At 38.0% G+C, this 18,363-nt stretch overlaps 1 protein-coding gene across 1 annotated transcript in view; it reads left to right on the top strand.

Annotated features, from left to right (window-relative positions):
* Window positions 1-18,363, top strand: part of SPINK5 (serine peptidase inhibitor Kazal type 5) — a 68,351-nt gene that overhangs the window by 38,827 nt on the left and 11,161 nt on the right. The window contains exons 16-20 of the mRNA XM_068979646.1: window positions 199-247; window positions 13,512-13,639; window positions 15,282-15,366; window positions 16,233-16,360; window positions 16,946-17,009. Of these exons, the coding sequence (XP_068835747.1) occupies window positions 199-247; window positions 13,512-13,639; window positions 15,282-15,366; window positions 16,233-16,360; window positions 16,946-17,009 (454 nt within the window). The remainder of the gene's footprint in view (window positions 1-198; window positions 248-13,511; window positions 13,640-15,281; window positions 15,367-16,232; window positions 16,361-16,945; window positions 17,010-18,363) is intronic.

An 18,363-nucleotide genomic window follows, 5' to 3' on the forward strand; every position in this document is an offset into this window, starting at 1 on the left:
AAGTGATTATTTCTTGAATACCGTTCTCTTGAGATGAAATAAATCATTCTAATTATTACCCAATAAAATGACACCTACTATAACTGTATCATTGGAGTTGCTTGAGAATAATGAAAGCAATGAATGATCAACCTGTGAGTGTTAAGAATCTACCATATTAAGATTCATTTCTTTTCTCTTTTTTCCTGTTTCTTCCAGTCAGCAAGAAGACAGAGCAAAAGCAAAGGCTAAAAGAGAAGATACAAAGGTAATTTTATCACAAATTCTTATATTATACCCTGACACGATTTCTCTACAATAACACTCTAGGTATCTCATTAGCATAAATGCTCCGCTGTTTAATTTTTACGGGGCACAGAAAGACAAATACCATATGATATTGCTTATATGTGGATTCTAAAAAAAGTGGTACAAATAAACCTATTTAAAAACTAGAAATAGAGTCACAGATGTAGAAAACAAATTTAAAGTTACCTAGAGGCAAAGTTGGGAGGGGTGGTAAACTGAGAGATTGGGAGTGTTACATATACACTTTACTATATATAAAAACTGGGATTCCCTGGCGGCTCAGACAGTAAAATGTCTACCAGCAATGCAGACACCTGGGTTCGATACTTGGGTAGGGAAGATCCCCTGGACTCCAGTAGTCTTGCCTAGAAAATTCCATGGATAGAGGATCCTGGAGGCTACAGTCCATGGGGTCGCAAAGAATCAGACACGACTGAGCGACTTCACTTTCTTTTCTTTTATAAATAAAATAGATAACTAACAGGAACCTACTGTATAGTACAGGGAACTCTCTCTATATATATAATTTCAGTTCCCTTCCTTCACTCAGTCGTGTCCAACTCTTTGTGACCTCATAGACTGCAACACACCAGGCCTCCCTGTCCATAAAAAACTCCTGGACTTTATTCAAGCTCATGTCCATTGAGTCAGTAATGTCATCCAACCATCTCATCCTCTTTCGTCCCCTTCTCCTCCTACCTTCAATCTTTCCCAGCATCAGGGTCTTTTCATGAGTCAGTTCTTTGCATCAGGTGGCAAAACTATTGGAGTTTCAGCTTCAGCATCAGTCCTTCAAATGAATATTCAGAACTGATTTCCTTTAGGATGGACAGGTTTGATATCATTGCAGTTCAAAGAACTCTCAAGAGTCTTCTCCAACACCACAGTTCAAAAACATCAATTCTTCGGTGTTCAGCTTTCTTCACAGTCCAACTCTCACATCCATACATGATTACTGGAAAAACCATAGCTTTGACCAGATGGACCTTTGTTGGCAAAGTAATGTCTCTGCTTTTCAATATGCTGTCTAGGTTGGTCATAACTTTTCTTCCAAGGAGTAAGCGTCTTTTGATTTCATGGCTGCAGTCACCATCTGCAGTGATTTTGGAGCACCCGAAAATAAAGTCTGACACTGTTTCCACTGTTTCCTCATCTATTTCCCATGAAGTGATGGGACCAGATGCCATGATCTTCGTTTTCTGAATGTTGAGCTTGAAGCCAACTTTTTCACTCTCTACTTTTTTAGTTCCTCTTCACTTTCTGCCATAAGGGTGGTGTCATCTGCATATCTGAGGTTATTGATATTTCTCCCAGCAATCTTAATTCCAGCTTGTGCTTCATCCAGCCCAGCATTTCACATGGTGTACTCTACATATAAGCAGGGTGACAATAGACAGCCTTGACGTACTCCTTTTCCTATTTGGAACCAGTCTGTTGTTCCATGTCCAGTTCTAACTGTTGCTTCCTGACCTGCATATAGGTGTCTCAAGAGGCAGGTCAGGTGGTCTGGTATTCCCATCTCTTTCAGAATTTTCCACAGTTTATTGTGATCCACACAGTCAAAGGCTTTGCCATAGTCAATAAAGCAGATGTTTTTCTGGAATTCTCTTGCTTTTTTGATGATCCAACAGATGTTGGCAATTTGATCTCTGGTTCCTCTGCCTTTTCTAAAACCGGCTGGGACATCTGGAAGTTCACAGTGCACGTACTGTTGAAGACTGGCTTGGACAATTTTGAGCATTACTTTGCTAGCATGAGATGAGAACAATTGTGTGGTACTTTGAGCATTCTTTGGCACTGCCTTTCTTTAAGATTGGAATGAAAACTGACCTTTTCCATTCCTGTGGCCACTGCTGAGTTTTCCAAATTTGTTGGCAAATTGAGTGCAGCACTTTCACAGGATCATCTTTTAGGATTTGAAATAGCTCAGCTGGAATTCCATCACCTCCATTAACTTTGTTAGTAATGATGCTTTCTAAGGCCCGCTTGACTTTGCGTTTCATGATGCCTGGCTCTAGGTGAGGGATCATACCATTGTGATTATCTGGGTCATGAAGATCTTTTTTTTTTAGTTCTGTGTATTCTTGCCCCTTCTTCTTAATATCTTCTGCTTCTATTAGGTCCATACCATTTCTGTCCTTTATTGTACCCACCTTTGCATGAAATGTTCCCTTCATATCTCTAATTTTCTTCAAGAGATTTCTAGTTTTTCCCATTCTATTGTTTTCCTGTTTCTTTGTATTGATCACTGAGGAAGGCTTTCTTATCTCTCCTTGCTATTCTTTGGAACTCTGCATTCAGATGGGTATATCTTTCCTTTTCTCCTTTGCTTTTTGCTTCTCTCCTTTTCACAGCTATTTGTAAGGCCTCCTCAGACAGCCATTTGGCCTTTTTGCATTTCCTTTTCTTGGGGATAGTCTTGATCACTGCCTCCTGTACAGTGTCACAAACCTCCATCCATAATTTTTCAGGCACTTTATCAGCTCTAATCCCTTGAATCTATTTGTCACTTCCACTGTAAGGGATTTGATTTAGGTCATACCTAAATGGTCCAGTGGCTTTCCCTAGTTTCTTCAATTTATGTCTGAATTTGGCAATGAGGAGTTCATGATCTGAGTCACAGTCAGCTCCCAGTCTTGTTTATGCTGACTGTATAGAGCTTTTCATCTTTGGCTGCAAAGAATATAATCAATATGATTTTGGTATTATATATATATATATATATATATATATATAAAATTTTATATTTATATAAATACATAATGTATGTAATATATATAATATATATAATTGATTCACTTTGCTGTACACTAATGTAACATTGTAAATCAACTATACTTCACCTATCCACATTAGTTCAATTTATAAAACAAAGTGCACATATAATAAATGTTAGTGGAGGGTATGGAATTCCAGTTGAGCTATTTCAAATCATAAAAGATTATGCTGTTAAAGTGCTGCACTCAATATGCCAGCATATTTGGAAAACTCAGCAGTGGCCAGAGGACTGGAAAAGGTCAGTTTTCATTCCAATCCCAAAGAAAGGCAATGCCAAAGAATGCTCAAACTACTGCACAATTGCACTCATCTCACATGCTAGTAAAGGAATGCTCAAAATTCTCCAAGCCAGGCTTCAGCAATACATGAGCCATGAACTTCCAGATGTTCAAGCTGGTTTTAGAAAAGGCAGAGGAACCAGAGATCAGATTGCCAACATCTGTTGGATCATCAAAAAAGCAAGAGAGTTCAAAAAAAACATCTACTTCTGCTTTATCGACTATGGCAAAGCCTTTGACTGTGTGGATCACAATAAACTGTGGAAAATTCTGAAAGAGATGGGAATACCAGACTACCTGACCTGCCTCTTGAGAAACCTGTATGCAGGTCAGGAAGCAACAGTTAAAACTGGACATGGAACAACAGACTGGTTCCAAATAGGAAAAGGAGTACGTCAAGGCTGTATATTGTCACCCTGCTTATTTAACTTCTATGCAGAGTACATCATGAGAAACGCTGGACTGGAAGAAGCACAAGCTAGAATCAGAATTGCCAGGAGAAATATTAATCACCTCAAACATGCAGATGACACCACTCTTATGGCAGAAAGTGAAGAAGAACTAAAAAGCCTCTTGATGAAAGTGAAAGAGGAGACTGAAAAAGTTGGCTTAAAGCTCAACATTCAGAAACCAAAGATCATGGCATCTGGTCCCATCACTTCATAGCAAATAGATGGGGAAACAGTGGAAACAGTGTCAGACTTTATTTTTTGGGGCTCCAAAATCACTGCAGATCTGGTGATTGCCGCCATGAAATTAAAAGACGCTTACTCCTTGAAGGAAAGTTATGACCAACCTATATAGCATATTAAAGAGCAGAGACATTACTTTGCCAACAAAGGTCCATCTAGTCTAAGCTATGATTTTTCCAGTGGTCATGTATGGATGTGTGAGTTGGACTGTGAAGAAAGCTGAGTGCCGAAGAATTGATGCTTTTGAACTGTGGTGTTGGAGAAGACTCTTGAGAGTCCCTTGGACTGCAAAGAGATCCAACCAGTCCATTCTAAAGGAGATCAGTCCTCGGTGTTCCTTGGAAGGACTAATGCTAAAGCTGAAACTGCAATACTGGGCCACCTGATGTGAAGAGTTGACTCATTGGAAAAGACTCTGATGCTGGGAAGGATTGGGAGCAGGAGGAGAAGGGAACGACAGAGGATGAGATGGCTGGATGGAATCACTGACTCAATGGACATGAGTTTTGGTGAACTCCAGGAGTTGGTGATGGACAGGGAGGCCTGGCGTGCTTCGATTCATGGGGTCACAAAGAGTCGGACATGACTGAGCAACTGAACTGAATATCATATTTGATTTTTGTCAGGATCCAGCTATGGAAGAATACTTGTATTCCCACCTTCAATTATGATTATTAAGTAAATCTTTTGACTCTTTATTTTAAATCTGCATCACATGATTTTATAATTGTACATTTTTACAAGTAGCAGAGCAAACTGTTTTGGATTACTCTCAGCTCAGTTCAGTCGCTCAGTCATGTCCAAGTCTTTGCGACACCATGGACTGCAGCACACCAGACTTCCCTGTCCATCACTAACTCCTGGAGCTTGCTCAAACGATTTCCATCGAGTTGGTGATGCCATCCAACCATTTCAACCTCTGTCATCCCCTTCTCCTCCTGCTTTCAATCTTTTCCAGCATCAAGGTCCTTTCCAATGAGTCAGTTCTTCGCATCAGGTGGCCAAAGTATTGGTGCTTCAGCCTCAGCATCAGTCCTTCGAATGAATATTCAGGGTTGCTTTCCTATAGGATTGACTGGTTGAATCTCCCTGTTGTCCTAGGGACTATCAAGAGTCTTCACCACCACCACAGTCAAATAGTCTTATAGAAAGTTTATCTTTATTCTATTTCCTAACAAGAGTTGCAAAAGTATAAGCCTAATAATTTCGGAAGGTGGGGAGGTGGGGAGGTGGGGCGGGGGGTGGGGGATTGGGGGGATGGCGAGGTGGGGCGGGGGGGGGCAGAAGTCAACAGAAATTGAAAGTTTTCCTTTATACTGACTAATTTTCTCAATAACTCTGTTACCTGGAATGATCTTTTTATTAATATTAGTAATTCAGAACTGAAAATTTGTTTTATCCAGAATGTCTGATCAGTGTCTAAAATCCCCTAAGCTTTTTGAATGATCTTAACACATTCCTCCTTCTCGCCACTCCCACAGTTATTCTTCTGTTTCAAGTATGCATCCTCCAACCCTGGACTCTGTCAAGTACCTCTCAAAAAGAAGTCAATCAGTTTCTCCAGGCACCATACTTTCCTATTTGCTTTCCTCAAATCTTTATTTCAGATATGTCTTTATTTAGTTTGAGAATGTTTTTTCTCTTCTTTCTCAGCCTTTTAAAGACAAATGGAGGCTCATAACATTCTTTAGGGGGGCCACATTCATTTAAAATTGTCCAGTTGAATTAAAACATTGGGTAAGGTGTTACCTTGTTGATTTGGTACCTTATAAGTTGGAAAATGCTTGCCACCAAAGCTTTGGTGAACAACTCCATCATGTGACATAATTACAGTTGTCTTTTGTGTGGAGAACATTTAGTCTCTTAAGAAACTTTTACATATATAATACAGTATTGTTAACTATAACCACCATGAACTAGAACTTATAACTGCAAGATTGTATCCTTTGATTACTTTCTCTCTCTCTCTCCTCTCAGACACACACACAGTAAACACCATCTAATTCAGTTTCTGTGAATTTGGCTTTTGGGGATTCCACAGATAAGTGATACTATACAGTACTTGTTTTTCTCTGACTTACTTAGCATAATACACTCAAGTTTTGTCCAAATTGTTGTAAATGGCAGGATTTCCTTCTTTTTTATGAAGACCTAGTAATATTCTCAGTTTTTCCAGGAAGCCTCCTCTTCTAGGTCTGTTGAATTTCCTCCCCTTTGATCATTCCTGGCTTTTATAGACTGTGATGTGCAATACATCATAACCATATATATTTTATTTTGGTCTCCACCAATTTTATCAGCCTTCCTCTGCACCTCTGTTGTAAGCACCCTCAAGAGGATGCTGACGTTAAACATTTTCAGATCCACTAAGCAGTCAGTACAATTCTGCGTCCACGATAGAAGACTTTTAACTGCTTACTGATTTACTGCTACGTGTAATCATTTTTTTTTCTTAATTCTGCATTACTTCTTCTTGTAACAGACAGAAGTGTATGAAGGGTAGAAAACCACTCTGAGAGTACATTTTCTTCATTTTCCAGGAACTCTGCAGTGAGTTTCGGAACCAGGTGAGGAACGGAATGCTCCTATGCACCAGGGAGAATGACCCTGTCCATGGCCCGGATGGCAAAATGCATGGAAACAAGTGTGCCATGTGTGCAAGCCTGTTGTGAGTGTCTCAGCGCTTCTCTCCCCTTCATTCTCTTTATAATTTATCAGCCCCGAGTCTGTTTCTCCATAAATGTGTAGAATATAGACCACGACTTGAATGCTAGACAATTTTAAAGCACATGGAAAAGACATTAAGTAACACTGGATCGCACAATGACAGCATTATTCTCTATTCAGCTATCTTTCTATCTTCTAGCTAAGGCATGGGAAGAGTCTAAATTTAGTGCAAATATGTTTTTAACACCTGACAATCATCATTTGTAACAAAAAGTGACCAGAAGTTTGATGATCTGGGTGAGATTAAGTGTTTGTTCCCCACCCCTGACGTTTTATGATTCTGTGAGTATACTCAGATACCAGTTAAGGGAAAACCAGCTGAACAGAAGTCTCTGGGGTCAGTGTGTAAATACTTCTAAAATAGCCTGAGTAAGAAATGGAATAGAACGGATTGCATTTATCTTTTCAGGGGTATTACATATGCAGGTGAAATGAATACTCTGATAAGTGGCTTACTGTAAGAGAATGAAATCCGTAAGAGGCAGGCCCCATGAGGGATGTTTCCTAAAAGTCTTCTTCTTTAGCCACATCCGGGTCTTCCGGGCCACTGTTTTTCTAAGTGGAGCCAGAGCTCTATTGTGTAGGACAATACAGAGATGGATTATTACCCCCTCTGCTTCACTCCTCTTTAGAGTCTCAACCCTCCAGTGAGCCTCACACTAAAATGCTGAAAAATATTTAAATAATGTTTGTGTAAAGAAGTGCAGAGTTATTGCCCCTTAACTTTCACATGTCTTGGTCTAATCTAAGTATATTCACATAGTTCCTTGGAGGAAAGATTAACATGGGCAGTCAATAAAAAGTGCCTGAGATTCAAGAAATCAGGGTTCTCCTCTTATCTGCTTGATTTGCTAGTACTGTATTGGGTGACTATATTAGATGTGATAAATGCTAAGGATTTTTCCAGCTCTGATATGCTATATGTCAGTAGAAAATAACAAGAATGTCAGAATTTTAGGCTCATGATTGACCTCAAAATGTTAGTTGTTGAATCTTCTTGGACTTGAATCATTATTATACTCTAAAACTTGAGTTTCAATTTGAATATTAATTCCATGAAAAAATATTAAAAATTTAAATTCTATATTAAAACATGATTCATTGCCATTATGAGCCCCTCATCTGCTATGGTATCACCCCTTGCTCTCATCATTAATATGGTAATTATTTAGATATAAAAAGCAATTTTAAATTTTTTAAAAAATTAAAAAGAAAATCAAGGCAACTGTGACTTTTTTTCTGGATCATTAACTGAAGTCACTGAAAAAAAAAATACTACCCAAGGTTCACATACTGATAAAAAAGCATACTGTTTATTTTTTTAAGGATGATTGTAAACTACTGAATTTATCTGCATTACTGGGCAAAGTATTAGTACATCTTGATTGGATAAATTTGTACTGAAGACTAACTCTGACATTTGGTCTGGAAGATTCTTACTCCTTTTTAAAATACATTACTGAAGAGAATGAGAAATTGCATTTAGCTTGTATCTTCTGTATTTTATTGCAGCAAACTTGAAGAAGAAGAGAAGAAAAATAATGGCAAGGAAGAAAAGGATAAAGCTGGGTTTGCGAAAGCTAAGAGAGAAGCAGTACAGGTAATTGCTTCATGTCATCAGAGCCACATAAATATTCCATTCTCTCTGGGCAAGGCTCCTGCTTCCACTGTCCTCAGTGACTCTGCAAACTGAGGAGTTATATTTGGATCCCCATACTTAAGAAGATTCCTTCTTCTTTACACAGCTTATCTATCTCATATCTGATCGAGTGCTTGTGCATTTAAGAAGATAACCACCCTTTCCTCCACTGACCACGTGAATTATAATAATCGCGGGAAAGATGTATCTGAAGGCAAACCAACAGAGGCAGAGTTCAGACTTTTCTCCACATTGTTTGTATTCGAATGTTTAGTTTAAAACAAAATCCCAGTTAATCCTCTGTAAGATCTTGAGAAAATTATTTAAAAGCATCTTGAAGCCTCAAGTGTACAGTCTATAACCTCTCACATGATGATGACAACAATGATGATGGTCATGGCTATTCATTATGTAGTGGCTACTGTATGGCATGTTGTATAACAATTTTATAACTGATCTTTGTAGTAACCATTCAAGATATATATTATTATCTGTATTTTTTTAAAAAAGGAACTGGAGGCTTAGATAACAAGTTAGGAAATATATATTTAATGACTATATATGTGTGTGTATATATACATACACACACACACACAGTAACTTGGGAGCTAACAGCTGAACCACATGTTCTGGCTCTGAAGCCTATGATGCTCTTTAGATGTCGCCCCCAACCTCCAAGTGTGATATTTCTGAAGGCTGTGCTTTCAGTCTTCATCACTCTTTCCTTTGTCTTTATCTAACTTGGAAGATCTCATTTCTGACTGTTTTTTCTGCTGTCATCTTTGGTTCCAACTTTGAAGAAAGACTAATTATTTACAAATATAAGGCAGGTTATGTATGCCACCCAGTGGCTTCTCATCTCACTCAGAGTAAGAACTAATGTCCTTCTAGTGACTGACAATGCTGTATGGAATCTGACCTCTGTTCACCTCTCAGACCCAGTTTCCTGCTCTTCTATCCAGTGCCGTACTGGTCACCTGGTTGCTTCCTGGACATGCCAAGCATTGATTCCTGGCTTTCCAGCCTGTGAACTCAAGAACACTGTGGTTAGAGTCCTGGACTCTGGACTCAGACTGTCAGGGTTCAATACTGGCTCCATCTCCCTACCAGTAAGGTCAGACAGTTAACATCTATGCATTTTCATCTCATTTATAAAATAATAATATAGTTATCATTATGTATATTATGTTTATGGAGTCCCCAGAAACCTACCCAAGAATAACAGCATAGCCCTACACACATATTATGTCCTTAGTATTGTGCATACAATGAACTCTACCTTCTATGTGGCTTTCTTCCAGCTCAGACACGAGTGTTCATTGCCACCAGCTGTCAAAATTCTGACCGTTTCTCATGACTCAGATTAGGTATTTTCTATTTCTTAAAGATTTTCCCCATTTATTCCATAGATGTAATAGCTCTAACATCTATCATTTCTCAATTATACCATTTAAAAATTGTAACATATAGATGCATCTATGTATTTTATCCAAAGAAACAAAAACCTGTGTTCTAGGTGTTTTTTTTTTTTTTTTAATGGTTTCTCTGACAAATTACCACAAACTGGGTAGCTTAAAACAGCACAAACATACAATCTTATGATTATTTAGGTTATAATCTGGCATGGATCCCAAGGGGCTAAGTAATAGGGCTGGCTTCCTTCCTGGAATCTCTATGAAAGGTCCCTCTCTTTGCTTTTTCTAGCTTCTGGAGGCTGTTGTTCCTTGATTCCTGGACTTTTCCCATCATCTTCAAAGCTGACAACACTGCATCTCTAATTGTTCTCCCTCTTATTAATTTCAAAGACAGGGTACAAGAGCCCTATCATTCACCTTAGTTAATTTACAAAACAAAGTGCACATATATTATCATATTTTATGTTTGTCATCATCCAGGTATGGAGGAATACCAGTATTCCCACCTTCAATTACGATTATTCAGTAATCCTTGACCATTTTATATTGACTTCACATTATTTTATACTTTTACAGTTTACAAGTAGCAGAGCAAACTCTGTGTCTACTCTCACATAGTCTTACACAAGGTTTACCTTTATTCCATTTCCTAACAACAGCTGCCAAAGTATAATTCTAATAATTGCTTTTTTTCGGGGGGTGGGGGGATAGTTGACACAGCCTAAAAGTTTGCCTCTAAAGTTTGACTCATTTTCTTAGTAATTTTTTGTTACTTGGAACCAACTTTTAGTAATTCAGAACTGAAAGTGTTTTATCAATAATGTCTGAAGAGTTTCTAAATCCTCATAGGTTTTTCAAATGGTCTTAACACAATCTGCCTTCTCTCCATTGCCAATGGTATTCTTCTGTTTCAAATATGCATCTCCCATCCCTGTACTTTATCAAGAAACTCCTAGAAAGTTGTCAGTTTCTCTAGGTATTGTACCTATATTTTTCCCTCTGCATATCTTTGTTTCAGGTATATATTTCTAAGCTTAGGAATGTCTTTGCTTTTTCAGCCTTTTAAAGACAAAAGAAGGGTCATAATATTTATTTTGGGGGCACATTATTTTAATTAAAAAATGTCCAACTTTATTGAGATAAATTGGATTATAACAGTGGGTAAATTGAAGGTGTACACTCTGGACACTTATATATTGAAAAATGTCACCATAGCATTAGCAAAAGTTCCATCATGTCACATAATTGCAACTGTTTTCTGTATGGAGAATATGGAATCTCTTAGGAACTTTTAAGTATATAATACAGTATTCTTAACTATAATCACCATGAACTAGAATGTATTCATCTTATATCTGCATGTTTGTACTTCTGACCACTTTCTCTCTTGCTCACACACACATACACACAAACACACATGTAGCCATCATTACTTTCTATTTCTGTGAATTTTGGCTTTTGGGGATTCTACAGATAAGTGACACCATATAGTATTTGTCTTTCTCTGACATATTTTACTTAGCATAATACATTCAAGTTTTTTTTTGACTCTGATATGACATTTATTGATCTAATATATATTTATTGATATAGTAATAAATTGACAGTTAAGGAGACTAAAGTAGAGAGGTCAAGGCCAACAGTTGGACAATACACTGTCACATAGTCTTACTGCTATACACTATAATGCATACTAAATTTTATAGTATTTCAGCTTCATAACTCATTTAAAAAAATTTTGTTTTTAAATTTTGGGGGCTGTGCTGGGTCTTCACTGCTGCTCAGACTTTTCTCTAGTTGTGGTGCACAGGCTTCCTATCGTGGTGGCTTCTCTTGTTGCAAAGCAAAGGCTTTAGGGCACATGGGCTGCAGCAGTTGCAGTATATGGCTCAGTAGTTATGGCTCCCAAGCTCTAGGGCACAGGCTCCACAGTTGTGACCTACGGGCTTAGTTGCTCTGTGGCATGTGGGATCTTCCCAGACAAGGGATCAAACTCATGTCTCCTGCATTGGTGGGAGATTTTTTTAAAAAAATTTTTTTAAACTTATTTATTTTAATTGGAGGCTAATTACTTTACAATATTGTGGTGGTTTTTGTCATACAGTGACATGAATCCGCCACGGGTATACATGTGTCCCCCATCCTGAACCACCTCCCTCCCCATCCCATCCCTCTGGGTTGTCCCAGTGCACCGGCTTTGAGTGCCCTGTTTCATGCATCAAACTTGGACTGGTCAGGTATTTCACATGTTTCAAGGCTATTCTCTCAAATCATCCCACCCTTGCCTTCTCCCAGAGTCCAAAGTCTGTTCTTTATGTCTATGTCTCTTTTACTGTCTCAAATATAGGGTCATTGTTACCATCTTTCTAAATTCCATATATATATGTGTTAATATACTGTACTGGTGTTTTTCTTGCTGACTTCACTGTGTATAATAGGCTCCAGTTTCATCCACCTCATTAGACCTGATTCAAATGTGTTCTTTTTAATAGCTAAGTAATATTCCATGTATGTGTACCACAACTTTCTTATCCATTTGTCTGCTGATGGACATCTAGGTTGCTTCCATGTCCTAGCTATTGCAAACAGTCCTGCAATGAACATTGGGATACACGTGTCTCTTAAAATTCTAGTTTCCTCGGTGTGTATGCCCAGTAGTGGGATTACTGGGTCATATGGCAGTTCTATTTCATTTTTAAGCAATCTCCACACTGTTCTCCATAGTGGCTGTACTAGCTTGCATTCCTACTAAGTGTAATCCCTCAGTGTAAGAGGGTTCCTTTTTCTCCATATCCTCTCCAGCATTTATTGTTTGTAGACTTTTTGATAGCAGCCATTCTGACCAGCGTGAGATGGTACCTAATTGTGGTTTTGATTTGCATTTCTCTGATAATGAGTGATGTTAATCATCTTTTCATGTGTTGGTTAGCCATCTGCATGTCTTCTTTGGAGAAATGTCTGTTTAGTTCTTTGGCCCATTTTTAGATTGGGTCGTTTATTTTTCTGGTATTGAGCTGCATGAGCTGCTTGTATATTTTTTGAGATTAATTCTTTGTCAGTTGCTTCATTTGCTATTATTTTCTCCCATTCTGAAGGCTCTCTTTCCACCTCACTTATAGTTTCCTTCATTGTGCAAAAGCTTTTAAGTTTAATTAGGTCCCATTTGTTTATTTTTACTTTTATTTCCATTACTCTGGGAGGTGGGTCATAGAAGATCTTGCTGTGATTTATGTCAGACAGAATACATTCGTTTCATCCAAATTGTAAATGGCAGGATTTCCTTCTTTCTCACGAAGGCCCAATAATATTCTAAGTTTTTCTAGGAATCCTTCCCTTCTAGGCCTGTTGAGTCTCCTCCCTTTTGATGTTTCCTAGCTTTTACAGATTGTGATGTGCAACACATCATAAACATGTATATTTTATATTGGTCTTCACCAATTTTATCAGCCTTCCTCTGCACCTCTGTTGTAAGCACCCTCAAGAGGATGCTGACATTAAACATTTTCAGATCCACTATAGAGTCAGCACAATTTTGAGTCCATGATAGAAACTTTTTAAATGCTTTTGATTTACTGCTACACGTATTCACTTTTCTTTTTTCTTCTTACTCTGCATTAGTTATTCTTCAAAACAGACAGAAGTGTAGAGAGGGTAGAAAACCACTCTCTGAGAGCATATTTTCTTCATTTTCCAGGAACTCTGCAGTGAGTTTCGGAACCAGGTGAGGAATGGAATGCTCCTATGCACCAGGGAGAATGACCCTGTCCGTGGCCCGGATGGCAAAATGCATGGAAACAAGTGTGCCATGTGTGCAAGCCTGTTGTGAGTGTCTCAGCGCTTCTCTCCCCTTCATTCTCTTTATAATTTATCAGCCCCGAGTCTCAGTTTCTCCATAAATGTGCAGAATATAGACTATTACTTGGATGCTAGACAATTTTAAAAGCCTATGGAAAAGACATTAAGTAACACTGAATCACAGTGACAATGTTATTCTCTATTCAGCTATCTCTCTATCTTCTACATAAGGCATAGGGAGTGTCTTAATTTAGTGCAAATATATTTCTACACCTGACAATCATCATTTGTAACAAAAAGAGACCAGAAGTTTGATGATTGATCTGGGTGAGATTAACTGTTTTTAATGCTTGATAATCATCATTCATAACAAAAAGCAGAAATTGGATGATCTGGGTGGGATTCTATCTTTGGTTCTTTTCCCACCCCTGACAATTTATGATTCTTGAGTATATTCAGATACTGGTTAAGGGAAAACCAGCTGAACAGAGGTCTCTGGGATCAGTGTGTAAACACTTCTAAAATAGCCTGAACAAGAAATGGAATAGAATGGATTGTATTTATCTTTTCAGGGGCATTACCATATGCATTATTACCATATGAAATAAATATTTGTGTAAATGAGTTACTGTAAAGATTGAAAACCTTAAGTCTTAGGGCCACATAACAGATGTTTACTGAACGGTCTTCTTTTTAAGCAACATCCATGTTCCTCTCTTACTGTCTTCCTGAGTGGGGCCAGAGCTCCACTGTGTGGGACAATGTAGAAGTGCAATCATTATCACCTCTGATTCTACTCCTTAGATTCTCAATCCTCTAGTGAGCCCCACACTAAAATAAATGCTGAAAAAAATACTTAAATAATATATCTGTTTAAAGAGGTGCAGAGTTATTGCCCCTTAACTGTCATATGTTTTGGTCTAATATAAGTATATCCACATAGTTCCTTAGAGGAGAGATTGACAGAAGCAGCCAGTAGATTAAACAGTGCCTGAGATTCAAGAAATCAGGGCTCTCCTCTCACATACTTGATTTGCTAGTGCTGTATTAATGACTATAATAGATGTGATATGCTAAGGATTTTTCCAGTTCTGATAATGGCACATGTCAGTAGAAAATAGCTAGAATGCCAAAATCTTAGGCTTATGATTTCCCTCAAAATATCAGCTGTCAAATCTTCTTGGACTTGAATTATTATTATACTCTAAAACTTGAATTCAAAATTGAATTTTAATTCCATTAAGATAATATTTAAATTTTTAATTTTATAGTGAGACATGGTTTATTTTGATTATGGGTCCATCATAGGATTGTATCACTCCTTAGTCTCATCATTATAATTGTAATTATTTAGATAGCAATTTTGAAAAATCAAAGCAATTGTTGCTCTTTTTCAGATCATTGATTGACTGATAGAAAAAAGTCCACCCAAGGGTCACATACTGATAAAAAAAAATACTAGTTTTGTATTTTTAAGGGCAATTGTTAACTACTGAAGTTATCTGCATTATTGGGCAAAGTATTAGCACCTCTTGATTGGATAAATTTGTACTGAAGACTGAATCTGATTTTTGGTCTGGAAAACTCATTCCTTCTTAAAATATATTACCAAAGAGAATGGAAAACTGAATTTAGTTTGTATCTTCTTCTTCTTCTTTTTTTATTGCAGCAGACTTGAAGAAGAGAAGAAAAATGTTGGCAAGGAAGAAAAGGAGAAAGCCGAGACTGAGAAAGTCAAGAGAGCAGCAGCACAGGTAACTTTTTCAGGTCCTTGGAGCCGCATGAACACCCCATTCTCTCTGGGCAAGAAAGAGAGAGACCCCAAGTACTAGTTTTTTTATAGTTTTTCTGATAAATTACCAGAAACTTACTGGCTTAAAACATTACAAACTTATGACTTTATGATTGTTTAGGTTATAACTCTGACATGGACCCAAGGGGCTAAATCATAGGGTTGGCAGAGCTGTGTTCCTTTCTGGAATCTCTACAGGAGGGCCTCTCTCTCTGCTTTTTCTAGCTTCTAGAGGCCTTCCATGCGCTTTGGGTCTTGGGCTCTTTCCATCACCCTTAAACACTGCATCTCTAGTTGTTCTGTAGGTACAGCTCCCTCTCACTGTGCAGTCTTAACTCGTCCAGTTTTAAGGTTTGACCCTTGTGATTTCATTGGGCACACTAAGATAATCCGTGATAATGTGCCCATCTCTAGGTCCTTAACTTATTCACAACTGCAAAGTCGCCTCTGCTCTGTAACATGTTCACAAGTCCTGGATATCAAGATTTGGACAGATTTCGGGTCAGGAGCTAATATGCTGCCAACCACAAACTGCTTTACGAAAGGGACAATAAATTACTGTTTTTAATCTCTCACAGTGCCCAGCCCAGAATAATATTTGAATTAAGTTGAAGGTTTTCTAATGAGATAAGTGACAGTAATCTTTTATTCCAAATAATGTGTGACCTCAGCATCTGAAAAGTGTCTTGTCTAGTATCGACCTTCTGCATCATCATCTTGATGCATCCATTATGTTTGGGGCATTATATCCTAGTCTTCAAAGGGGTAACGTGGAGGAAGCATTCAGTATTTCATTACCTGATGCTTAACTCCTCCCTCATTTGGCAGGAGCTGTGCAGTGAATATCGTAACTACCTGAGGAATGGACAACTTCCGTGCACCAGAGAGAACGACCCCATTGAGGGCCCCGACGGGAAAATCCACGGCAACACTTGCTCCATGTGTGAGGCCTTCTTGTGAGTAGAGCTGCGGCCACTGTTCCTCCTAAGCGCTGGAGAGGCTAGGCCTGTGGTGGGCGAGAGAGAGCATGCTGAAGGCTTCCTCTCTGAGGCAGACAGTGAAGGTGACCTTTTCACTGAGTTTGGGGATTTACTATTACAAAGCTGTCTACTTAGTGCATTTCTTTAGTGTGTTCTCAGTGTTCTGAAAGGTATTTGAATTGCTATTAAGGGGGGACCATGTACTAAGGGGAAATTTCCCCTTGGCATACAAGGATTGGTCATTTTTGTTCTGCATACATACTGTCATGAATAATCCAAAGATGTAATCACTGGGTGCTAACAAATTGAAAGTACCCTATTGTCTCATCAATTTTTTAAGTATCCTCATTGCTTCCTGGGAAGAAGGACCACATCTTTGTTTTCCAAAGGAAATAGAGTAGTGAAAATTTATTTACTGGTTGGGCACAATACCTGTGTCTTTAGGTAACACTACAAATAAGAGGTGTAGAAGTAATGGAATATATCTATCTAGAGAGATCCCCTTTAGGATAATAGGTATGATACTGGGAATGGATTGATCCCTCTGCCTTTCTCTTACAGCCAGCAAGAAGCAAAAGAAAAAGCAGCAGCTAAATCCAGAAAAGCTAAGAGAGAAGCTATAAAGGTAGTTATCCTGGAAGCTTCATACCACAATGAAGCTTTGTAGTTTCTCTTTAATAATAACTCATGGGATCACTGAAGGCCTATGTGCGAGAACTCAAGGTTCAGTTAGTCCAGGCCTTGATAAAATTTTCTTAAAGAGTCAGACAGTAGATATTTTAGGTTGTGACTACTTGGTCTCTGTCATGACTACTCAACTCTACTACTATAGCTCTAAGGCAGCCATGGATAATATGCTAACAAATGGGTATTTATTTTGCATAAATAAAAATTTCCAGTAACTTTTTTATTTATACAAAAAGGTGGTGGGCCAGGTTTTGCTCACAGGCCATAGTCTGCAAACTTCTAATTTATTCCATTGCCCTATTTTTAAGTGAAGATTTAAAATCCAGAGAGAGGAAGAGCTTGCGTACAAAGGTAGTGAGAGTATTGGTATCAGAATCTTTATGTTTTTCCAAATTTGTCACACTTGAAAAATGGGAACAACAGAATTCAAACTTGGACTTCATAACACCAACTCTAGCAGTAGCTCCATATAACATGGAGCTTTGGATGAACGCATTTGGTCAAACCAGGAGGGCCCCTTGCTTTCATTATATCTGGGGCCAGCATTTGAGCAAAAATTAGAGCAACATTCCCAAATAATATTTTCTTGGTTCCAAAAGGACTGACTCCAGGTAGATTTTTCCAGGTTTGTGGTCATTTTCTTGCCCCCATCAAAAACTACTGATGTTAAAAAAATAATCTCTAATGAAATATCACTTGGAATTCTGAATGATTTGGTTTGTTTTACAACTGTATTTCCCACAATTGAGAATCTGAAGTTTTTAAATATTAGCTCATATGCTTTCCTTTTTTCAACATCAATAGGAGACTAGTCTTCAGCATCAGATGATTTCTGATTTCACATTAGCTACTACCAATAAGCCATCCTCTCATATTTCTTTTGCTAAATATGACCAGTGAGGGAATCTGGCAGTGAACCTTGCAGCAGAGCTGGGAAAAGTCACTCTTGTATTCACTGAGTTTCAACTGGAACTAAAAGTTACAGAAAAAAATACAAAGTCAATCTTACTTGCCATTGGTAATTAATTATATGGTCTTGAGTATTTGCTTATTCTATCTCAATTCCTCATAAATTTACTGAGTACTTCTGAGATGTCAGTCATTGTAGATATGTGTCAAAATATATTATCTCACATTATTGTCATAACAATTCAGCACATGTACTGAATACTTAATACTGGCCATTATTATTTTAACTGTGTGGAATTAATATTATTTTCATTTTATAGAAAAGGCAGTTGAGGCACAGAGAGGGCAAGACCCCTCACCCAAGGTTGCAGGGCAACAGATTA

This window comes from Capricornis sumatraensis, chromosome 9 (genome assembly GCF_032405125.1).
Source record: "Capricornis sumatraensis isolate serow.1 chromosome 9, serow.2, whole genome shotgun sequence".
In the NCBI taxonomy this organism is placed as follows: domain Eukaryota; kingdom Metazoa; phylum Chordata; class Mammalia; order Artiodactyla; family Bovidae; genus Capricornis; species Capricornis sumatraensis.